The sequence below is a fragment of the Athene cunicularia genome (assembly GCF_003259725.1).
Source record: "Athene cunicularia isolate RWA chromosome 17 unlocalized genomic scaffold, athCun1 chr17_part1, whole genome shotgun sequence".
Classification (NCBI taxonomy): Eukaryota; Metazoa; Chordata; class Aves; order Strigiformes; family Strigidae; genus Athene; species Athene cunicularia.
In genome coordinates, this window is record NW_020799122.1 from 3,087,047 (window position 1) to 3,111,745 (window position 24,699).

The 24,699-nt window shown below is 51.5% G+C and overlaps 1 protein-coding gene across 2 annotated transcripts in view; it reads left to right on the plus strand.

Annotated features, from left to right (window-relative positions):
* GPSM1 (G protein signaling modulator 1) overlaps positions 1–24,699 on the plus strand; it is a 57,918-nt gene that overhangs the window by 22,261 nt on the left and 10,958 nt on the right. Inside the window, exons 10-11 of one of the 2 annotated variants that reach the window (XM_026860545.1) lie at positions 5,170–5,240; positions 8,628–8,807. In XM_026860545.1, the coding sequence (XP_026716346.1) occupies positions 5,170–5,240; positions 8,628–8,807 (251 nt within the window). Of the gene's footprint in view, positions 1–5,169; positions 5,241–8,627; positions 8,808–23,648; positions 23,997–24,699 lie in introns of those variants that run through there. The other variant, XM_026860546.1, reaches the window with a different exon arrangement.

Genomic DNA, 24,699 nt, shown 5'->3' on the forward strand with positions numbered 1-24,699 from the left:
CGGGGGGGGGGGACACAATGTTGGCCGTACAACCTTTTCCTGTTGGTCTTCTGTGGAGTCCACTGTCAGGTTTAATTCTGCTTCCTCTGGTACAGCCACCCCAGAGGGATACAGCGTGTTCCCGGCCTGCAAATAGAACCGTCGCTTCATCTGCGTCGGGGGGGGGGGGTTTGCTACATCTCAAACAGGGATGGAGTAGGCAGCTCTCCAAGCTGCTGGAGATGGGGGAGAGCCTAAGAGTTCTCAAAGCACGTGTCAACTTGATGAGAGCTCCTGGCAGGGCTCCCTGCGTCGCTGCTACACGTGTTCTGCTCGATCTTGTCAACTCCGAAATCTCAGGAGCTCCGGCTGGATATGGAGACTGGCCGTAGAGGAACAGAGCTCTACCCACGCTGTCTATCCAGCTTTGCCCTACTGCGAGCTTACATGGGATGATCCCATCACCATCCTACAACAAAATGCTTCCTTGTGTATTCTGTGGCTGCATCTCCCTTTGTAGAGGGTACTGCTAGAGAGTTTTTGCTGCGTGAGCATTTCTCCTCTAATTACACCCTGAAAACCGATGACTTGCCTGTTAGAGGGCCTGCCTGTGGCACAGGAATAGAGTCCTTCCCTCTGGAGTCCATACGCCTTGGATGGAGCTGGTGATGGATACCAAGGGGATAGGAGAAGAATGTGGGACGGAGATGCTGTGCTCGCTGCGTGCACTGTATCAGCCCTCTGGGTTAGCCTCTCCATCAGACATGCGGGGTCCGGCCCAGCTCTACACTGATCATCTTAAAAAGCCCAAGGAAAGTAGGGAGTGTGCACTCCCGAACTTCTGCCTGTGATAAAGAGATTGTGGATTAAAGGTTCCTGTATCCGTGTTATCCCAGGGAGCACAAGGACGTGCGGAGGGGCCATCCCCGTCTCTGCAGGGTGGAGATGTGAGGAAAAAAAAAAAAAATGGACCTAGGTGGGTATCTGACATGGATATATTGGGTTAGTGTCCCAAAGAGAGCAGAATAGGAAGTGTTTGTGAGATGGGGGGATTGGGGAAGCAGGGGGAAGCAAGGATGTCTCGTATGCATGCCAGGCAAGCACACACGCATTGCCCTCTGCTCTGTTGCAGTGAATTTCTCCTTCCTCAGAGTCAGTTGCTCCCGTCCAGGGAGGGAGGTGACTGCTTCACCGAGTTTTAAAATACAAGAATGTGAAAACCGTTAAACGTGCAAAAAAAAAAAAAAAAAAAAAAAAAATTTAAAATTCCCCTTGGTTCGTGGTGGTGTTGAGATCACGGATGGGGAGGGAAGAGATTTTGAAAAAAAATATTTTAAAAAGAAACGACAACCCTGAGTCTGAGCAGCGAAAAGAACAGCATCCGAGGAGCTCCAGGAAATCGAGGCATGAATACGGGCAGTCAGTCGTGTTGCTCAGCTGATGTTCACAAGAAGGTTTCAGCTTGCTCTATTAGAGACCTCAGTAAACCTTAAAGACAGAGAGAGCATTTAGAAATGCCCCTGAGGTTTTCCGTTACTCTGCAGTAGACTTGGTAAACATGCCAATAAATACTGGAGGGAGAGGAAAAAGCCTTCCAGAGGAACAGACCCGGGTTTTCAGCTGGTCAATCTTTTGCATCCACGACTGCTGCTGCCACTGTTGATCGGCACCGAGGAGAGAGACCGAGTTGAACTTTTGCTGAGTATTAAGCGGTGCTGCAGATATTTCTGGGAAAAATAACTTCAGGAGCCTGAAAGTTACATCTGGAGCCACCTGAGGGAATATGTCCTGGTCGGAGTTGGAAAGTTAATGGGACTCCTTCTGTCGTGGGGTGCTTGTGAGTATGGAAATCTCTCTGCTCTCCTGGAGGATGGGTGCATGCAGGCTACCGAGCCTGTCTTCTGGGGGGTAAAGGGGAGAAGCTCCCACACGTGTGCTGGGAATTGCTGCCTGTATCGATCCGATTTATGATCGCCCGTAGCATCTTAATTCTTCTAGCTGCTTGTTCTGATGGTGCTGCTCACTCCACCTGTGGCTCGTGGTGAGTGGGGATGGCAGAACCGTGGGCTTTTGTGAGGCCAGCGTTTGGCTCCGGTGTTGGTTGCGTTCTCTTCTGGAAGAAAATAGCCGAGTTGGGTGGCTCTGAAGTTGACTTTGTAACTCTTAACTTCTTCCTCTCTTAGCTCAAACTGAATGTGAAATCCACATGGTAACAGAGGAACACCAGCATCAAAACCACGGAAAAAGACAAATTGTTCTGCATGCCCTAATTGCTGGGGTAGTCTCGGCTGACTACATATATTAAATTAACAAAGGGGAAGGCAGGTTTTCTCAGATCAGAGATTAATGGTTTCTGGCCAGCGGTCTAATGCTATTGCAAACGTACAAAAGCACCTGAGGACGGAGGTGTATAATTAACAACTCTTTAGACTGTTGGAAATTACGTGTGTTTATCTAATCAGGCACACTTTGCTTCTTTCTTGCTTTCCTGGAAGTGGCCGTTAAAAGCCGCTGTGACGCACGATCACTTCCAGATGCTGGCCTTGCCTCTTGGGCATTGCTTTGAAACCCAAACCTGCCATCTGATTAAGTGTTTGTAGGTGGCTTTTGTTCCAGACCCACCTTCCTGCTCCACGCATGAGCCTGTAGGTTATTCTGAGAGAAGCTGTGAGCAGCTATAGCAATGTCCGGAACGTCACCGTGTGTAACCAGGAGCCACTGGGCACAATCTGCCACTGCCTTCCCCTCGCTGAGCTCCCGCCTGACCAGTGTGGCAGCAGCCAAAAGCCCTTTGCTCATTTGGCAACGTGGGAGGAGACCTGGGGCAACCTTCTCCATGGGTGGCCGGTGGGAGCACGGTAGAGCGACGGGAGCTGGGTGTGGGGTGTCTTGTGGGTCCCCCCAGCTGGTATCACCGATACCCTGGGGGGTGCAGGCTTGGGTGGCATTTAGCACATGGAAGGGGGGAGCCCTGTGTGGAGTGACCCGCTCTCTGTCAGGGTGATGGGTTCTGCCTACCCACCAAGAGTGGTGCAACACTTTCCATTTTGTGGTGGGAGAGGGCTCAGGCTGGGTGGTTTCAGCTGTCTTCGTGGCTGAGCGCACATCCAGCCTGTAGATGTGATAGTAGATGTGCTCAGCCACCAAATAACCGCGTTGTTTCATTGGTATCCAACAGCACGAGCCTTTCCCAGCCTGCTCGCAGGAGGTGCTTAGGATATGTTAGCAAACATGATACCTTAGATAACAGATCTTAGTAAACATAAGCAAAGACTGAAAGAAAAATGATAAAATCAAGAGTTCTGCCGGCTTTGTTGAGGGCAGCAAAGTCCTTTTTTCCTGCCTGCTCCAAAGGGACAGCAGCCCCGTGTCTGAACCCTTGCCAGAGTCAGCAGCAATCGCTGACCTTCCGGGATCAAATCCTGTTGTTACTGAGCCGCTGCCAAGTGAGCGACCGGCTTTGCCTTGCGGGAGGGGGGAGACTTTGGCAGAAATAACGCCGGCTTATCGTTACGGGTTCTCCTTGCTCTCTGCGTATTCGCATCGATATCTGTTCCGCCCCTATTCACCAGCCCTGTTGTCGGTGCCTGCTGAACTCAAAGCCTGGTAATGAAATCACCTTAAAGTGAAGCTGGTGCTAATGTGCTTTTTGGACTGGGGAGACAGGGATGTGCAGAAATATTTTGCTGATTTGAGTTTTTATGGCTGCAAGAAGTAAATCGCTTCAGGGTGAGAGGGGGCAGTGAAATTAACTTTAGGTCATTTATAAACTAAAACGTGATATATGTGCGTGACCCGTAGTGAAGTCCTGGCTGGCCTGAGCTTGTCTTGTATCTCAGGAAGCTGAGCGAGGTTGAGTTGTTTGTTGGAGTTGATACAGTTTAGATTGACCTGTGCTCGCGTCTGGAGCCCTGACTGAGCTGGGTGTGTGGTAGTGCAGGAATCCCTGCTGCCTGGTGGCTTTTTCCATTTAATCACCGTGTTCTGCTTACAGTCAGCCTTGAATTGGTTTATGAATTTTGTGCCTCCTCTCTCGTTAAGTTTGTCCAGGGAACAAGCTCGGTGACACCTTGGGTTTGAGCAGGGTCCTTGGGGGCTGCTGTAACATAAGCAGCGGTGCCGTTCGGTGGTGGGAAACTGGTGAATCTTTAGGTTTGGTGAGTTTGCTGTTGCAGGAACCGCACAAAGCTCAGTGGTTTCCGTTCTCAGGGGCTCACCGGGGGGATGGGTTTCAATCCACATGCATTCATTCACCCTCCCCCAGGATTTCCCCCGAAGCTCGGGAGTTGTCATGGGACCTTGAGTCCAGAGCTTTTGTTTCTGCCCTGTTTGGTGGTGCTGCTCTGGGGTGTCATGTGGTGCTCAGCTAAACTGAACCTTCAGGAAAGATCAGGGAAGGGGAGCAGTTTTTACCAGGTGTGGTGAAGGCATCCCGGGGCCATTTGGTAAATCCTGGCTGTTAGTGAGCGAGGCAATAGCAGCTGGAAGCAGGTTGGGGGGAGACACGAAGAGAGAGTTTGGAAAGCGGGAGTCAGAGCTGAACTGTGTTTCACCAACTCTGTTATTGCTGGAATACTACATTAAAATGAATTTTATGAAGTCTCAAATATCATGTATGGTGCCAAATTTTGATTTATTTATCAGGTTCAGGACAAGGTATCTCTCCCCTTAAGGCTGGGCTTATGATAGTTAGAAAATATTTGCTCCTTCACTTAGTTTTATAGACCTTGTGACTGTAGAGAAGAGCTCAAAGCTGTGTCCCAGAGACATTCTTTAAGTTAAAAACATGAAGATAAAGCAACGAATCCACAGATGTATTAAACTATATTTTTGTTACGATTTTTCCCATGACTTGTGGCTTAGAGTGGGGTTTGTAACTCCTGAATTCCAGAGACCTCAGTTGAGATCAGGGTCATAGTGTGACCCGGCTACTGGTTCGATAGCAAAAGCTTCACGCAGCCCTTGCCGTTGCTGACTGTGCTGTGATAGTGTTTTGAAAAAAGACCCAAAACAATAGAGAAAAAAAACCCCACGTTTGAACCTCAAGGACAGCACAGCTGCAACATCCCGTCCTTTTGACTTTGTCGTTAACAGGAGCAGAGGGTCTGCCGTGGTTTGAATTTTATCTGTGTGACATTAGTGCTGTCGGTGAGTGACACCCTCCTGATGTGCGAGTGCGTTGTTTTGCAGGAGCCAGGCCAAAGAGACTCCAAAGGAACAGCATGGACAGCTTAGACCTCCTGAAGTTCCCTTCTGAAAAGGTAAGCAAAGATGTCTGGCCTCCGAGATTAAGTATCAGTAGGAATCTGTAATGGCTTGTTGACTGGCTTCATTTGCAGGGAAGGATGCAATTAGCAGATATCATTGGAGTCAATGGGATTAACCAGAGAGAGTTTCTAGAGAGCTTGGAGGAGAGAACAGCTGGTCTAACTAAAAAGGCACTTAACAACTGAAAGCTGAAAAAGCCACTTCGATGCTTTTTTTGAAAAAAAAAAACAGCCCTTTATTGAGAGGATAATCATTAGCATTTTAGCCCCTTTAGTGGCTGGTGGCAAATCTCAGGGCGGTATTAGCCCAGCGGAGTGCTGCATTCAGCACAAGTAGGGATGGAGAAGTCGGAAGCAGGAGATGGTGCGTTGCAGGAGGCAGAGGGTTTTGGTCCAAGGGGCTCTCAGGATTGCCTCTGCTCTGGTTCGCTGCTGGAAATGTCAGATCCAAGCAGATCAGTGTTTTCTCGGTCTCCCTTGGGCAAAAGCTGTTTCTACAGTCAGCTGGGAAGCACTGAGCCTTTGTACCTACAGGGATCACTTCAGTTTTTCAGAAAATCCTGTGCAGGATTGCTGGGTCTGCCCCAGAGCGGGCACTGGTGCTGCCATGGGGCTCAGTCGTTGGCAGGCAGGCAGCCGGGCTCTGCCTTTTCGGAATATCTTTGGCACAAATAATTTACATTCATCCAGCACTTTCCAGGCACAGCCTGAGTGTCCCAGGGAGCATTTCCCCTTGTACAGAAGTATCAGGGAGAGAAAAAAACCTCACCCATGTTGCAGGTAGGTGCAGTCGGTCAGTGGGGAACAATCTCAGGCTTGCAAAACCATTTTGGGTAACTAAACCTCCCAGGAAGCTCTGAGATGTCCAGACAAAAGCTCCTCCCTGAATCGACTCTCTTTGCCAAACACATTTATGTATTTTTATTAATTCTCCCAACCGCCCACTGGCCATTTTGGCTTCTACCTGCTTTAACCAGTGCAGCCCCATCTCTGGGGTGCTGGTAGCAGGGGCGATGCCCAGTGCCAGGGAGACATTCGATTGTGTATCCTCATCGAAGCGGCCTGGCCCAGGGGATGCCGGCAGGGAGAGTTTTGCTGATGTGTGATTTGCTGCTAATGCTGTTGGTTTCCTGCTCTTTGCTGTAGAAGCTCAACCTCGTTCAGTAGCTCAGGCAGGGTGATGGGATTTCAGGGATTTCACAGGCAGGATGGAGTAAACAGGAGCTGCAAGTTAGTCCGTAACTGGAGTCAGACAGGACTTGTCCCGTTCCCCCTGCAGTGGTCCTGTGGGGTTTGTGTGAGTTCATTTCTCCTTGCAAGTGTGTTTTGGATGCAATTCCCCTTCCTCTGCTGCTGAAGCTCCTTGGGAGAGGTGATTACAGTCACGGGAGAGTGTTGTTTGCTTCAAGCTTGCTATGGTGAGGGTGATAAGATTTTAAAGAATAAATCAGCGGCATGAAATATGATCTTTCCAGCAGCCTCTCGTTATTGTTTCACCCTCTCTGCCCATCATCTCTGCCAGAGATTGCCTTCAAGGTCAGCAGAGACCCCTGTCACCGCAGAGGCCAGGAACTTTTGTCCGACGCCTCTGCACAGAGTCATGTGTCGGGGCAGAGCGTGCTGCCAGGACGCACCCATGTCAGCTCTGGATGCCCCAGCGGATGGTGGGAATGCTGCTTCCCTGATCATCCTGCTCTCTTCAGCCTGTGCCTGGTTCCTTGTTTTGAGCTTCTCTTGTTTTAGCTCCCAGCCATTGGTTCTTGTTTATTCCTCTCTCTACCAGACTAAAAATCTCTTTATCACATGCTGGTTTTTACCCTGAAGGTGCTTACGTGCTGTAATTGAGTCATCTATTCTTTTTGTCATGAACTAAACAGTTTGAGGCCTCTAACTAAGGCAGTAAGGCGTTGTAAGGCAGTTTCTTGCCAGTTCTGAAATCTGCTTTTGTGGCTGCTTTTCATAATGTGGACACCGGCCTGGCTGCAGTTGATCCCATCAGTAGCATCTGGGGAAATGAGTCTCTCCTTATTTTGGCTACAGCATCCCACCGTGCTGTTGAACAACTTCAGGTCTTGTTCGGTATCCTTGGCTTTTCAGTCTTTGTGCCCTTAAATCCCAACCTCATGTGCCCTTGGGTCATCTCCTGAGCTGTGCTCGAGCTTCTTTCTCCTCCATGTAGTTGCTGCAGTGGGGACACCCTGGGGAGCCCCCTCAGTGCTTTGTGTATGATGAAGAGGTGGTTTGCAGCCTGGAAACGCTGGAGCCCAAAGCATCAAGCAGGTTTAGGCACTCGGCTCCCACCGGTTATGTGTAAAGGGCCTGATGCCTTTAATAAGTATCTCTGGAGCTCAACCCTGAATACTCCTGCTGGTGCTTCTGTACGAGGGCCTTGTCTGCATGACAGCAGTGATGAGGCTGTTAGGATAATCCAGACAGGACCATTAACTTGAGTCTTTTGACAAAGAAAGGATAAAAACTAAAATTCAGGAGATGTGTAATCTCTGTCACCTCAGTTTCCCCATGTGTTACACGGGAGTGATAATCCTATGTTTTTATGTGAGCACTGAGCACAAGCTCAGTGAGGCAGCAGTGAGAGAACAGGGGATTGCTTGTAACCATCTGCTGCAGTTAGTCGTGTTACCCTGCAGTCCCCACGTGCTTTGGGTAGCAGGAGCAAAAGAGCTGAATGGGACTCCAACCATTCCCGTTAATCTGCCTTCGGGAAAGCCTTGGGTAAGGGCCCCTCTTGCTGAGGGCGGTGGGAGATGCTGAGGCAGGCAATGCTCCATCTGTGCCGGGAGCCAAATCCTAGAGGTGGGAAATGCTGTGGAGCGTCTAGCGTAGCCGCGTTCCCTGGGGCGTGGTTGGGCTATCGGGGTGGGCTGCGGCACGGCCGCTGGGGAGAAGTGAAGATACAGCAAGTGGAGGGACTTGTGCCAAGCGTTTGGTATCCTGGGTGGGATGAGCTTGCCGCTCTGTCCGGAAGAGCTTTTTATGAGTGTAGTTGCCAAAAATCACTAGCAGCAGCGACTGCTCCTGGACCTTTCATCCCTCATTCCCTATGCCTCTAAATAAACCAGCCGTGCTCCTACCTGCACACTTGGGGTTTTTAAGAGGATGCTCCTTCTCCCTGTGGAGAAGTTGACTGCTCTGTGTTGTTTGGGTGATGCTTCCTCTCCGCTCGTTAAAATCACACGCTGCAGAGATAGACAAAATGTCCTCATTCAACCCCGCACATGACAGGCGTTAACTCACACCATCTAAATTCTGCAGTAACTTCTTGCTTCTGTGTGTCTCCTGTTCTGTAGATACTTGCCAACAGATCTCCACGTAAACCTCAGACAGGCAGTTTGTGCAATGACTGTTTCTTGCTTTCCCAAGGACCAGAATGGGGACAGCCATCATGTGGGAGACATGAAGATCTCAGGAAAAGAGTTCTTGTCCTTACCTGCGAGGTCAAAGAAATACCGAGAGCACCAATCCAGTTCAGAGAGAAAGTCCCAGGGGTCAAGTACGTCGCCACTGGATACCAGTGAAGTCCGAGTCCAGGTGTCACAGTCGGTAGGAAGATGATTTTTTACTCCAGTACTGATCCGAGAGGTTTTTATAGCATGTTTGTTCTTATTTCATTTCTAACCTGGTACGGGGGTGGCATTGGAAAACAGCCTGTACCTAGCTCTGCTGTTGACTGTTTGGGCAACTGTAGGCAAATCTTTCTGCCTTTTTGGGCCTCAGCATCACTGTCCATTTAACAGAACAATGGTACCAACCTCCATTATTAGCTGGTTTGTGAGAGCTCGGTATTTAGCAGACGTATTTGTAACCTTCTCTCGAGGGACGGGAATCTAGACCTGAACTTTCCCGAGTTTGGGACTGTCAGGACGTGATGCCTTGAATTCCAGACGAACACAGCACCTTCGGACCCGTTGCTTTGTGGAGCCTGACTTGATCAGCCTCCCAGTGTTCACAAGGAGTGAGCTTGTTGCCTTCAAGAAACAGAGCACTTCTCAGGTTTTTGATGATGAATCGAAGATGCCGGTTGCCTTTGTCAAATCTGGGACCTTAGGTCCTTGTTCCCTCTCAACTCCTGATCACATTGATGGTCTCCAGAGTGGCAACGTGCAGAGTGGTCTCTGAATTCATCAATCATTAGGCAGGATGATAGGAGATTGTTGTCTAGGAGCTCCTCTTTGGAAGCGAGGTAGGTGGAGCGTGATTCCTAAAGAGCAGAAGCTGGCAAGAGGAGCTGGCCCTGCTGTCAGTGATTTATGGGTTACTGGCATGCAGCAAGTCCTGTGTTGGGTGTTGAAGAGTTCTGACTCAGTCTGTGCTTGGCTCCCTGGAAGGTGGTGGGGATCCGTGCCCTGGAAAGCTCTCCACATGCCTTTTTGATGTCTTTAGCCTGAACAATTGAGCTGTTTGTTAGGCCGTTACGTTTGTGTTTGTTGTGACATGTGGCAAATACAATGTACTGGGGAGGCTTCCTGCAGCTGTGCTGGCTTTGTTCTCAGTCCTGGAGACAGGGAGCACACCCACAGACGGTGGCATGTTTCTGGGTCGTGGGAGGGTCTTGGACGTATTTGAACTTGGTGATCTCCAGTGAGAAGCCCCAAGTCCTCATCTTGTTGTTGCCAGGAGATGGAGGGTAACAACAAAGATCTAATGATCACGCTGGTGTTTGAAAGTATTTGGACTCTTGCTTTATACGCTATCACAGCCCTGTGATCATGCAGTGATTCCAGATGGAATAAATCCAAGCCAGGAAAGATGGCCCTATTTTTTTCTTGGCATTTAAGAAAAGCGAAATAAAATATTTTGGTGCTGGGTAAGAAGGGGTCTGAGCTGTAGAGCTTGGGATGAAGCCTGTCTGTAGAGAGGGGGTGCATGGAAGTGTTCTAGCATTGAGTCATTTGTTTCTGGTCTACAGGTCACGGGGGGAACACATCCTGCTGTACCTGTGTGCATGTGTGCACATACACATCCCTTTTTGACCACAGACATTCCTGGTTTCCAGTTCTCTGACCACTGGAGACAGGATCTTTACACCAACTAGGTTTTTTTTTAGACTTCTCTGAGCTCATTCTTCATTCCCAACAGTGCTCATGGAAATGTTCTAAGACGAAAAGCGTTTCCTACTGCTCGTCGGTGCAAACATGATCATTGAGAAGGAAAACAAAGCTCATCTGAGCCAGAAAGGAGACAGCAGCACAGGGGCATCCAAGGCAATACAAAAGCAGAAAAAAACCCGACTTCTGCCAGAAATAGCCTTGTATTTTTAACTCAGACGTTCAGCCAGAAACCAAACAAAAGCCATCAAGAGCAAGGCAAAAAACATTCCTCGGGAGTGTAGTTGCGAGTACACGGGCTGTGTCTAAGAAGAGGCCTCATGGGATATTGCCAACCACCAGTGACCTCGCGACAGTACACGTGGGGTCTTGGTGAATGTCCGTGAAGGAGCAAGTGGAGACATTCACGCTCCAGTCACAGGAGGTGCCTCACGGGCGCCTCCAGTTCGTGCTGTTCCCAACCCTGATGGGAGTGTGTGAGCAGGAGAGGGACGTGCTGCTCCTCTCCCCGTCAGGGGATGGGGGACAGCGCAGCAGGGCTGCAAAGCCCAGGGTTTGCTCGTGCGGAGGGGTGGCTCAGGGCTCTCCCTGACTGCTGCAGGCAGATTCTTTCCCCAGCTCCTCTCACAAGGCAACTTCCCCGGGTGCCCTGACTTTGCAGCGCTTGTGTGTCCACTCCCCTCTTACTCCGGATTTGTGAGCTGAGCCCCGAGAGTCCATTTTTAGTTCCGTTCCCAGGCATGCCTGGTGCATGTGGTAGGAAAACGGCGTGGAGTGAATTCAACGGGATATGCAGAGCAGCAGCGTGCGGGTGAAAAATGGTATCTTCCTCCTTGTGGACACTGAACATCCCGTTTTATCCCAAAGGTTAATGCACTCAGCAAGGCTCATGGCTGGAGGAGAACGGTGACTGCCTGTCTTCTGTTTTAAAGAATGCCCCTTATTTGGTGTCTGATGGACCATATCTCCTAAAAATGGCAGGGACAAGTGTTCCATTGCGTTTTTCTTCAGGACAATAGCCATGCAGTTACCTAGCGTGGTCAGGGTTGCGGTCTTCGTAGGCAGATGCTCTGAATGGCAGAGGGGAGTTTGCTTGGCAAAATGTAGGTGGGACACCGAAGCCTCCTGGTGTGGCTCTCAGTGGGGCAACCTGCCATCCTTCCTCCCTTGCCAAGGAGACTGGAGCTCTCAGCTAGGGTTTGCCCCTGCCTGTGCACCCCCAAAGTGAAGGCAGGTGTATATATATATATATATATATCCCTTTCCCTATAGTTTTCTGAAACAGCCTCAGAAATGCAGAAGCTGGAGGGGCTCGGGAGGCATTTGAGATTCTGCCCTGATCCCTGCAGTGCCTGGCAGAGCAGCGTGCGTGCTCAGGAATAAACTGTCCGTCACCCCCGTTGCAGGCAACCGAGTCTCGCCGGCACATGGCTTACACCAGCTGGTTGTCTTCAGCCTGTGCCCTGCCACACACGAAATACCCTCCAGAAAGGGCTCTCCTGCCAGCAGAGCGTCTCTGCAGTATGTTCTGGTGGACAAGGCTGGGTCACTTCAGGTGAGTTTCGGTTTGTGTTGGGGCTCCCAGCTGACAGTTACACCAGCCTGACTTTGCAGCGTAGGCCAGACCTCAGAATGTTTAAAGTCAACGTCGCCTTGCAGGTACTTGTCGGAAGTGAAGTGTTGTCCTGTGTTCTGCGTTTGTCCCCGTCTGTCAGAGGGCCACCAGGGCCACATCGGTCTGTTGTATGGGAGTGTGGGTGGGCTTATTTGAAAAGCTGTAATTCCCATCCGTGTGAGACTCATTAAATCAAATGTAGCAAACCCCGCCCAAGACAAGAATCTCCACAAATTCCTCATTTGTCACTGCTCAAAGGAAAAATCCTCTTTAATTCATCAGTAAACAGCAAGTCCTTAATTAGAGGTGAGCTTGATTTAAGGTGCTTTTATGGGATGCCACAATACCCACTGTCCCATAGGAGGTGTGGACGCAGGCTGCACATCCTGTGTGCTGCTCTCCCACGGTCCTTCTGCAGAGCTGTGCTCGGGGATGCCCGGGACAAAAACTCATCCCAGGACTCCCAGACTGAGCAGGATAAGTCCTGCTGTCAGCACAGCCACTGGCCTCCTTCCGAAGGGGCCTCTCTGCAGCGGGCAGGTCCCTGGGACAGGGAGTCCTGCGGGAGCGGTGCCTGAGTCAGAGCTCCCGGGTTTGCTGCCCGTCTGCCACCACTGCCTCTTGTTTACCACCTCCTTCCCCAGCTGTGCGATGGGGTAATGCTGCTTCCCTGCCTACCCCGGGGAGGTTACAGAGGCGGGATGATGGTTGTAAAGTTGTTTGAGCTTTGGATGGCAGGAGCTGTGGTGGTGTTATTAACATTGGTGATGATGATGCTAATTACTGAGCTGCTGGGAAACTCCCTATGGGAGGAGGCGGGAGAGGGGAGGGGAGGCAGGGAAAAGTAAGGGAGGCAAAGTGAGCTTGGGGATGAAGAGGAGCCTGTCCCTGCTGGCAGCTCTGTCGGGCCCTGGGAGAGGGGTTCAGCCTGTTGGCAAAGCCGTGGGCATGCTGGGATGGATAGGAGAAGCCATGGCCCAGGTGCTGCATAAGGTAGGAGAGCGTGCCAGGGCCCGCGGCAGGTCCCTCTGTGCAGCTGAGACCTCCCTGCCGCTGCTGTGCGAGAGCCTGGGGTTGCACACGATGGAGAGCTCACACCGGGAGGGTTGTGTCTCTGTGGAGCAGAGAAATGGGCTTTCTTACCCTCCTGTGGCGCCATGAAGTCGGGATATTTCCCAGCCGTAGCTGATGGTCGCCGGGAGGAGAGGGACCGGCACTGCCTGGGTCTGGGGGACGGGCAAGGGCAGGGTCCTCTCCACCTTTGGGGTCAGGTCTGGAGCTCCTGAGAGAATACTCAGGGCTGTGGGTGCCTGGTTTGGTCTGGGAGAAGCTGGTGAAGGTGAGAGACGCGTTTGGTCACATTTTCTCTCCGTTGCAGCAGAGCCAGGGGAAAAAAGTAGCTGCATTAGAGCTCAGTCCCTGTGTCTGCAGTGGTGAGCGGCCAGATCCAGGTTCTCCCTGGGACTCGTGCACTGCACACCTGAGGTTCCTCTCTTTTAAAAGTAACATCAAAGCAGGTTTTTGTACCACATGAAGCTTGCAGACATCAAAGGTTAGCTCATAAATGTAACCCCTCTGCTCTGCTGTGGAGAAGGTCATAACGTTCCAGCTCTTGATTGACTTAGTAACAGCTGTATTTTAGAGGGTTACTACAAGGATGGGGTTTTTCTAACAGCTCAGAAATAGCAGAGGTTGTGTCCCCCTCACTCTCTTCTCTGAGAGAGCAACCACTGTGGAAAAAGGCGAGGGTCTGTGAAAGAAAGGGGCTGTGTATTCCTGAAAAGACTGCCTGGGGAGGGGCTGGGGACCTGCCCCAGTTCTGGGCCTTGTGTTTAAGGTCAGCACTAAGCTAAAGTCTGAGATCAGTAGGACTGTGCGTGTGCTAGAGTTTAAGGGCTAAAGCACTTTACTGGGTCCAGGTCCAACAGCTGGAGCAAAACTCATGGAGAGAGGCAGGGATCAAACCCAGTTCTGTCCCCTCCTTGGGGATCTGTGCTCTGGAAATGGTCCTGTTCGTCTGGACTCTCCTCTTCCCAGGGGAGTGCATCAGCTCGAGGGAGCTCTTCCTCGCTCCTCAAACCTGTCCTCAGCAAAGACCATTTATAGTCAAGAGAAAGAAGAGCTGTGTTTGATTGCAGTGACGACTTGCAGAGATGGGTTGCTGATGTATTTAGACACTGAACAATTTGCAAGCGTGCTGCATCGCCAAACATTTCTTAGGACAAATGTTTTTATTAGACCTTTTTTATGATTACAGCGAGAAGCAACCATAAAAGAAGGGAAAATTTCGTAGATCATACCTCCCCCGCCCCAAAGGCAGGTTACCAGAGGTCTTTTGGTTTTCTCTCTCATGATTTCCTCGGGGACTGTCAGGTTGCAGGAGCGATGCCCAGAGCAGATGCTCGTGGTTGACCCTCCGCCTGCCCTGCAGGTTCAGTTCCTGGTGTCCGTGGGCCGGGAGCAGAGCTGGAGGGCTCCGTGGCAGAGCCGGGCAGGGAGGTCCTGCCTGTCCCTGCTGAATCCTGTGTTGTCCAGGCAGCGCTGGGATGTCGGGTGCCCCCATACACCCCTGGTGACTTCACTGTGGACGGCAGAATTGGCCAGATGGATGCCGGGGTGCAGGGATGAACACAGCCTCGGGGGCTTCCTCCCAGACACTGGCCTCAAAGCATCTTTTCCCTGGTTGTCTTGTGTTGTTTGAGTGAAGAATAAACTGATGCTTCCTTGCAGTCCCTCGGGAGCTTGAACATGGTGGGGGGTTTGCACCAGGCAGCCTTTGCTGCTCCGTGGTGGCTGTCTGCATCTTTCCTCTCTTTTAAGATGAGGAAGCCTCTTTGTCTCATTGATGTGTAAAACTACTGCAAGGCAAGGGCAGTGCAAATGCACGCCCTCCTCTATCCCACAGCCTTTATGTTTTGTTTAACTGCACGGGTATAATTATGCCATTATCGTTGGTCAGACTTTCTGGTGTAAACGTGCTCTGAGAATCCGAGAGAAAGGGGGATGGAGAGGAAGAGAGAAGCCAGAGTCAGGGAGAGGGAAGGCGGCTGCTGCTAAATTTAAGACTGTTCCTATGACACCTGGAGGCTGCTGTGCTGGTGTCAGTCCTGTTGGAACTGAGCAGGTAAACACCGAGCTCGTTCTTGTAATGCTTGATCTTGCCGTTCAGTTTGTGGGACCCTTCTGTAGCGTTTGGGTTTCCTAGCTGGAGGCAGGATGCGCTGGAAGACTTTCTGGAGGGCTCAAGTCTGACAGGTACCGGGAGGCTCTTCCAGGGAGTTGGGCTGTTCGGAGAAGCAGGCAGTGATCCGGTTGGCTCCCCAGCGTCCTTAAATTGTCTGACCTTTCTTTCCATACGTCTATATGAGTCCTTTTTTTAAGCTCTAGGGCCCTTCTTTTCTTCAGCTCCTCTTTTCTGACTCAGGTGGGCTGATTGCACAGATGCTGCATGAGCCAGAAGGGTTTTAAAAAACAGTCTCCCAAATCTTGGGGTGCAGCAGAGCCAAGACTCTTTGAGTTTTGCAGTGCAGAGCTCTGACACACGCTGTTCCTTGCTGGGACTTTGGTGCTAGTATGGGAAGCAGGGAGCTAAACAGGTAGATAGAAAATCTCTGCAGAGTAACTGCACAGAGACGGGGTGGGGGGGAGGCAATAGCATTTTCTGGCTTGTGCTGCCTCTTCTGCATTCATTGCCTCAGAGGTAAATTATCAGTTTCTTCCTTAAATATTAACAGCTGCCAGGTAATGAATTCCCCCTCTCTGTTTTATAATGGCACTAAAATTGGGATTTGCCTTGGTTTTCTCTGTAATTATCCAATGTGAGTGTGTGAGTGAGAGGGAGGCACGGCAGAGCTGGGCCTTTCAGGCTCTGCTGCAGGCAAGTGTCGTGCCTGGGGGACTGAGCCACACAGCTCTGGTGTGTGGGGCTGGGGCTGCACGAGCCATTTTGTGAGGCTTATGGTTCTCTGATCCTTTGTTAAATTACTTTTTCTCATGCAGAGGGGTGGGTTTGGGAGGTAGGCTAGCATACACAGTTGGAGTAACAGCCAGAATACCTGCCAGGCTCCTCAGCATCCCACGGAGGAGAAGCTGGTCCTGAGATGAGGTGTGGTGGGAAGGGAGCAGCAGCCCCGGCAGGGAGAGGTGAGGCAGGAGCCTCTCGGGGTGACCCCCTCCTCGCTGGGGGTGGCACCTGCATTTCGGGCAACTCTGTGACTTGAGGTTTGGTTTCGTGAGAGACCAGCTGTCTTCAAGGAGCTGTGCACAACAGTCTGCGTTGTGCTAGACCAAGGCTTTTCCTCTGCCTCCCTTATCTGGGTGGCCAGAGGAGGCTTCCTAAAAATTAGCCCAAAGTGGAGCCCAGGGCCTCTGCCTTGGGCACAGTGTAGCCGGCTTGATTTGAGAAGCAGCAATCATCTCTTCTACCCACAGCTTTTGCTTTTGAGAAGGGTACGGGCACTGGGTGCTTTAACCACCCTTCGCAGCTGAGTCCCTGGGGTGTCTCTGCTCAGAGCAATGGGCTTTTCAGCACCGAGGAGCCTCAGTTGATGCTATTTTCATTTTGGAAATATGACTGCTCTGCTGTTAAGCCCCCGGAGGTGCACTGAATGGTTTTGACATGTCTTAATTTAAGTCAGAAAAAGGCCAGACTGTGATCTCTGGGTCTGGATCCCTGTGAATATTTGACCCCCTTGAGTGCTGAAGCAGGAGACTTGACCCCTACAAGATGTGCTGTGCAGCACAGGACAAGTGTTAACTACTCTCTCCCCTTTGTCCTACAGATGATACGGGGGGACAAAAGCTAAGCAGAAAAGAGAACCTGTCACCACTTAAGAGGCAGATAACTCCCACGCGCTCTGTGGGGCAGGGCTGATGTTGGCAGGGCAGATGGTATCTGTATGGGCCGCAGCGTGCTCAGTGGCCTTTATCTGGGGCGGCGATGGGTTGAGGTCTGCTTGCTCAGAGCTGGTCCCAGAGCTGCCCTTGCAGCGTCCTGCCCACGTTTTGCTCCAAACAGAAGCAAGGCAGAGGTATTGCCGCCTCTGTGCCTGTGTGTCAGCCCCTAGGCCTTGCCCTTGATGAGTTGCTTTAGTACTCAAGGTCCCAGAGATAAAGCTGAATTCCTTAGCTTCCTGTCTTCTGGATGTTCTTGCTGCTTGGACACCCTTTGTCTGCTTTTTCCTCGTTAGGTCTGTCCCTTGTTTTTCCTCCTCCCAGACTGAGATCAGGTTGTGAATCAAGGCTGTGCTGTGAAAAGGAGATAGGAGGCAGGATTTAACACAAGCCTGTGCTTGTGCATCAACCACAGGCAGAAAAAAAAAGGCACTGGCTGCCACATGTGTCCGATGGCTGTCCGATCCCTCAGCTTTGCAGAAGTTACACCAAAGACCCCCAAGGTCTGGATGTTCTTTGGATCCCTTGGGCTGAGGATCAGGGGGATGTATGAAAGCATGTCTGAGACCCCATATTCCATCCATAACTTGGCTACGTGTGAGGTTTTGGAGCTAGAAAACTGTAAGAAAGAGCCTCTTACCGGAGGAATCTGCTCTAGGAAGGAGGTAAACGCTGAACTGGTTGTCTGAGGTCCCCCACCAGACCTTTGTTGGAGGTTGCGACAGAAGGGCTGCAGACAGGCTAGTCCGGTGGTCTAGGCTGGAGCTGACTAACCAAGCTACCAAAATACATTCTTCTTCTCTTGACTCATTGTAACTGAGTTTTCAGTTATTGGTGCTTTGAAGCCATAACCGAGGTCTGCTTTCCTCCTTGCACAGCCTTTTCTCCCGGCAAATTGTCAGCCGTCAAGTGGTATGAGACAGTAAAAGAGACGTTACACTCACCATTTCCTAGAAACTGTCACTTTAAAGAGAACAATACTCAAAAGAGGGATGAATTGAAGCCAGACCCAGAACAATAAAACTCCAAATGTTTGACTTCTCTCAAAGTCTGGAACTTTTCATTCATTTCTAGAGTCTCTGCCGTGCCTGGGGCATTTTGTACATTCACAGTTCCGGCCTCTCACATTTAATAAACTGCACATGCCAGAAGAGCTTAAAAAAAAATCATAGTCCAGGTTCTCTTTGGATGTAAATCAGCATAACTGCACTTAAATCACTGGAGCTAGGATGACACCAGATGACACAGGGGTGTCTGGTGACGGGGGATTTTGTTTAATTTTTCTTGCACGACTCTCTCTTGCTCAGGCACGGGCGAGTACGAGAGGCAGCACGGCTGTGCCGGTGCTGCCGTGGGGTGCCAGCATGTTCCCCTGCCAGCGCCAGGAGCTGAGCTCCATCAGCACCTGATGGACCGAGGCGGGGAAAGGGGCCGTGCGTGCTGGCGCTGTGCTGTGTGCTTTTCCACCGCTTGGTAGGTCTGCGTAGATAATCTTTTCTGTACCAGTAACTTGTGTTTCTCTTTATATGAAGTATACTTAAAACCAGGGAAAGGCACCCTAATAGTGTGGGGCGTGATCAGGCCAGTTTTGTCTGTACCTTATCTCTGTTACAGCCCTGTCCAGCGGCTGCTGAGCTGGAGGCTCTCCCAGAAGACCCAAACACTGAACAACCTTGAGGCAAGTTTGGCTTTTGTCTGTTATTGCCCAGCTTTGGGTGGGCCTGGATCACAGCCTGTGAGCAGCTTGTCCCGTGTGGTCACTTGGGCGTCCTGCCCAGAGGCCTTTGTTCGTCCCCAGCGTTTGTCTGTGATCGGGCAGGAGAGTTCAGTGATGGGCAGTAGCGTCCTCTGGTAGTAGGTTGTTCTCTGACCCACTGCTTATGGATAGACACGGTCTCAATCCTCTCTCCTGGATTTAGGATAGCCTCGGGGTGAGCAGAGATGTCAGGGTCTCTCTGGGCTGTCCTTGTGTCTGTGCTTGGAGTAGGTGTGGGAAACTGAGGCTCCCGGGGAGCTGGCTGGGGGTCCTCCACGGCTGTGGGAGTAGGGAGAAGGCGTGAATCCATAAATCAAAGGAGCCTGAAATGAGGAAGGTTCAAGTGCTGATTCTTGGAGCTCTCACGACAAAAAGGCTCCCTCCGCCCCTGTATGAGTGTGAACGGAGCTGCTGGGGGTGTCAGGGTTAGGGGTGCAGGTGACAGGAGGAGGTGTCCCCGCTTTCGGCTGTCGCCGCTGGCTGCCTGCTGGGCAGGGCACAGCCTGCGCCCGGGGTTAATGTGGCCACCAGGAGCCTCCGCTCACACCTCGCCTTCAGCCTGCCGCCACGTTTCCCATTAGCAGTGCTATTTTTGAACCTCCCAAAGCAATTAACACCAATTAATCTAAAAAAGCCTAAATAATGGTTTTTCAGAGCCCCCGGCTCCTGCCTGTTCTCCATGTGGCCCCAGAAGACTGCAGCCCGAGCCTGGCAGAGAGCTGAGCCCAGTTAAGCGCTTCGTGTGCTGGGACTGCTGGGGAAGCTTCTTGGGGAGATGTGCACTTAGGGAAGGGCCCCCAACGATCCCATAGATCCAGGTTTTCCATCCTGGCTCATGGTGTCTGTGCCACAGGAAGAGTTGCAGTTGCCCACAGGGCTCACTACGCTGGAGGAGAGGGGGAACCGGCTTCTGCAGATCGGTGCAGCCCTCTGCTGAGAGCCAGCAAAGAGTGAAACCACCGAACGGGCTTGGGTGCAGGAGGGGCAACTCCCCTGGGACGTGCAGAAAAGCCCCTGGAGGACTTTTTGCCTGTATCTAAAGCCATGTGCACCGTGGTATCCTCTGGGCACTGTCATGTGGAACAAATCAGCCTCCCCATCTTTGCCTTCCCCAAACAGGGCGTAGTTTCATCTTGCCCTTTTAAAATAGCACGTACCAGAGCAAGAGCTGCTTTCTGCTGATAAGGAGAAGCTGTTCTTTCAGTGTTTCACGTGATTTTTTTTTTTTTTTGTCTTACCTGTTTAAGCTCTTCTGAGCAGGGCTGTGTCTGACCATCACTGCAATGATAAACCCACTGGTACCGGCCCCAGGATCCTCCTTGCCCCCAGCAGGGCCAGGATTTCGTGTTTTGTGGGGTGCCTTGCGTAACAAGGCCTTGATCTTGAGCGCGGCCTTCAGGCATTACTGGAATACGGGTAAATAATAATTAAGATTTGGGCGTTTGCTGCAGCGGAGGGTGTTTATGTGGAGGGTAGATGTGCGTTATGGGTGTGTGCGGATCCACCAACTTCACCCGACCGTTGCCACCCCTGGTAAAGGTGCTGCATCTGTTGAGCTGCTTTTTTAAAACAGCGCCGGGCTAAGAGCAAGTAGGTGTCTAAATAAAAAGTACGTTTCAAGAAAGCAGCACAATTTTGGCAACCCATAGACAAGTAGGATTTTTTTTTTTGCGAAGCGTTTTCAAAGCAAATTGTCGCTAGGTTCCAATTTCAGAGGCACCGAGCGCGGTATATGGTGGGGGGAGGAGGGCATATCTGCTGCTGGGGGGAGCGTTGGATCATTTCCATCGGCGGAGAGGAGCGTGTCCTTCGCTGGCAGCGGGCTTATAGGCACCTGTCTCCTCCATCGTCTCCTCCATCACCTCCTCCTCCTCGGTAGGGCTGGAAGTTGGGAAGGTGGTGATGCAGTCTAGTGGATAGAGTAGGTGACTGGGAGTTAAGCACTACACATTAACCTTGGCTTCTGTGCTAATTAATCAAGAATATGGGTTATATCCTTTAAAGCAACGCAGTTGTTTCGATTTAGCAAATTACTGCTGCTCAGCTGAGACTCAACAGCTGAGCGTGGTCCTAGTTCCACCCCCCCCCCCCCCCCCCCCAACTGCAAAGTAAATCACTGCAACTACTTTCAGCTAAAACGCTGTGCTTTGCCGCCTGGGTGTGTTACAGTGTGCCCAGCCCTGCGTGAGGGGGAGCATCAGTTGGGCTCCAAGAACTTACTGCTTGCTGGCGTCTGGGTTGTTCAACTCCCAGTGTTGGTATTTAAGGGATGCTCCAGGGGCTAAATTGGCCTCCGGAGCTTCCCATCTTCTTCCGTAGACTGGAGAGACTGACCTGGAATCCTGATGCTTGTAACTCGTCTCTTTAGTTAGTACTTTAAGCTTTAGGTGCTAAATCTGGGCTTGTGAGTTTCTGTTAAATGGTGACAGGAAAACCCAGCCTGGCAGGGTAAATGCTGTCAAAACCTATGTGGAAAAGTTGCTACATTAACTACAGAGTATTCCTGTAGCTCTTTGAGGACTGTTTGAATCCACTGACTAATACCGTTGCCTCCCAAAAAGAAACCAGAAGTAATTTCCATGCTGTGGATGCACCGGGCTCAGCAGCGAGGGCTGGCTACCCGACCGGTGCTTTCAGGGTAGGTGACGGTGTAGCAGGGGAAAAAAGTGTAAATCCAGAATTAATCAGGTGGTTGCACAAAGCAGCCAAATCTGAGCACGGTGGCACCGGCTTTCGGGCAGTCGGATCGACGCTGCGAGTAGCAGAGGTGTCGGTGACACTGCAGCCAGACACCCACACAGGCACACTACGCCCTGTCTCAAAATAAAATAAAAAATGGTATTGTCACCTGCTGTTGATGCAAAGGCAGGGATTTCGGCTGAGTGTGGCAGTAGGGCACACTCCCAACAGGTCAGCAGTTACTGTATTAGGGAAGGAGGGCGCGTGGGTGAGTTATTTTGATTTTGTTTGAAACAATAAAGCCCAAGTTATTTGAAATCTTAACAACAGAACCAGCTTTTAGCACTGGCGTTTATAGGGATGAGTGGGTGAGTTGTTTAAAGGGAAAAAAAAAAAAAAATCTTTGAAAACAGTCCAAGTAAGGGTGATAATTTCATCCTACAAGGGAAGCGCCGTGTGCACGTCCTGTGTTTGAGCAGCGTTGTCTGGTCTGCACCAGGGGCTGGGGCTGGGCTGTTGGCAAAACACGCCGAAGGGCCCACGTGTGCCAAGGGCACACTCACAGCTCCCTGCCACGCAAGCTGGAGTCTGGAGTTGCAGGTGATGTCTCTGCAGATCACGGACCTCTCGCTCACTCCCCTCTGCTGCCTCCTAAACCCAGATGCAAAAAGTCATTTCCTCTTGCTGTTCCAGGCACCGATCTCTTGTGCGTGGGCTCTGCTCCTGCGTTGTAGCGGTCTTCTCCGTTTCACCCCCAATACCAGATGCCCCGTTTCGTAGCTGTCCCAGCTCTTCACAGAAGGGGCAGAGTCTCAGCTCCGGTTCATTCCCCTCTTCCCCCTCTCCACCCTTAGCTCAGCCCCCAGCACTGCACCAGCTCGCGGGAGCTGTGGCAGCGTCTGGCCCCCGCACCCAGCCTGACAGCAGCAGCTCGGCTGTGCCTGCCCCTTGCCCTTCCCTGCCACTTGTTTCCCTCAGTTGCTGTAGCATTTCTGAAAATTAAATCACCAACTAAATTGAAGTTTAGTGCGTGAGCTCCCCAAGGCAGCAGCTTAGTTTGAGGCCAATTCCCAATTGTCTTTTGCCTTCCATAGCCTGTGGCACCAGAACAAAATAGGTGCAGAGTAATTGCCTTTTGCCTGCTCCGTCCTGATACTGGGATTTTGCAAGCTCCTGCGTGATGGAGAGTTGCCTCTTCTCCTGGCACATGACAGACGGGGCTGCCCCCCAGCACAGATCCTGGCTGGCGTACTGGTGCTCGGGGGGGTCCATCTTACACGTCTGCAGCATCCCCACCGTGGCAGTTCTGCCCGTGTCTTGTCAGCACAGGGCGTTTTATCACTTGTTGCTTTAGAGCTTGTGTTTGCCCCTGAGCACAGCCCGACCCCCTCCCGGTCTGCCGGATCAGCCTCGTGGGCACCGATGGCTTCACAGTCCCCAACCGTGGCTGCCCCAGCCCGGCTGCTCTCCTTCTGCAGATGCTTTATGCTTCTGTCATCCTTGCCCATGGGTCTGGGCTCGCTTCACAGCCCCCCCGGGGACAGGAGGGGTCGGGGGGCTGAGACCTGCTGTGCCCTGGGCACAGCCTGGCTGAGGGCAGGGCCAGGTACCGAGCCAGGAGTCCTGATCCCGGGCCCCACACAGTTTCCATGTTTCTAATTACTGTGTGACTCCTGGGAATAAATTTACTGGTATGGAAAGGCACAGCCAGTCCCTAAAAACTGCATTTGTTCAGGATAAAGGCATTTCCTACTTTTGCAATGAAAAATAAAAATAAAGTGTAAGAGGAGAGCGTGGACAGAGAGACAAGAGTGCCGAGGGGGCTCTGTCCCCATTTTGCCACTGCCCTGCCAGGTGGCCTTTGGCAAACTGCTTCTCTTTCCAGCGACCCATTTCACTGTCGGAAATTCACATTTCACAAATGGGAGGTAAAAACAGCTCTCTGGCTGTTGCGTAGCATTTCCATCTTCCCCTGTTTAAAACCTTGTTGCAATTAGAAATTTCCCCTTTGTTAACAAACACTGGTACGTTTTAAATTAAGAGATGCTTATGGCTGAGCATCCTTAAAAAAAAAAAAAAAAAAATCATGTATCTAATAATATGAGGAGCAGGAGGACTATCGGGAGCTAAAAATGGTCCTTCAATATTTTGGTGCTTTAAATCGGAGCGATCATATTGTGTCTGTATGTGCACAGTGCATTTACTGTCGTGGTGCGTGTGCCTGTAGAGCTGAGTGTGTTTGCAGATGTAGTTTAGGAAAATTGATCCCAATCTATTTTTAAGGTAAAGTGTGTGTGGTGGGTAGGAGGTGAGGAGGTGGAAGGAAAGCTAAATATTCACATAGCTCCACTGTGTGTTTAAGAGCATCATCTAATAACACTGGGATCGTGGCAGCGAGGTGAGGCAGAGCCGAGCGCTTCGTTGGAGTCCACCCCCTCGTACAAGGGCACAGGAGTGACGCCGGGAGGAGCGTGGCGAGCCGGGCTGCTGCTTTAAGCTGCATCTCGCACCCAGCGGGTCACTGGCGCTGGCGACGTTCTGCACATGGCTGCGCGCTCCGCATAAAATCTCTGCTCCGGCAGCCGGAGCGGAGCTGGGGAGAGCTCGCTCTGACTGCTAGCGGGAGCTGAAGAGCATCAAAGCGGCAGCCCCGCATCGCCAGCCTCTGCCCGGCGAGGAGAGGGTCGTTCTCAGCCGTGGACATGTGAAAGCGGGAGCCTGGGGAAGAGCTGGCCGCTGAGGTCAGTAAGTAAAACTCGTTTTTTGTTTGTGTTTCCCTTCTCTCTGCAATGAGAGGCTGGATCGGGAGTGAGAGGAGGAGGTAGATACAGAGATACAGCAGAGATTTACTCGGGCCGGGGCTTGGGTATTGCCTGTGTACGCTTGTTTGTTTTAAAGTTTGCAGGTAGCTTCAGTTTGAACTTTTTATCATTAATATTTTTGCAACTTTCTGAGGAACAGACGCGAGCAATGCACAGGCTGCTCGAGCGCCTGCCCACGTCTCGCAGCGGAGCGTGGCGAGTGCGGCTGGCGGGTCTCTGCCCTGGCCGTGGCTGCGGGGGGAGGACGGGGTGTCTGCCGGCCAGCCCTGCCTTTCCGAGGGAGCGTGGCAGCAGTGCTTAAGGACTGGCATTGAAAGGGAAGTGCTGTCCTCAGCAAAGACTGGACGAGTTTAGCAGCTTTTCTGACTCTGAAGATGACGGTTTCATCAAGGAGCAGAGACTCTGGCCGAGGCGTTGGTGGCCGGGGACTGGGAGAGCCCTGCTCCCGAGCCCAGAGATGATGCTCCAGAGATTTCACCTCCTGGTAAAACAGGCTGCGGGTTTTGGCCCGGGGTTTGCTTCCACCCCTCTCCTCCAGCCCCTCCTTGCCTGCCAGATCTCTGCAAACCCTGCTCTGGTGCCTTTCACCGGGTGAAGCGATGAAGTGGGGAAGTTGGTTGTG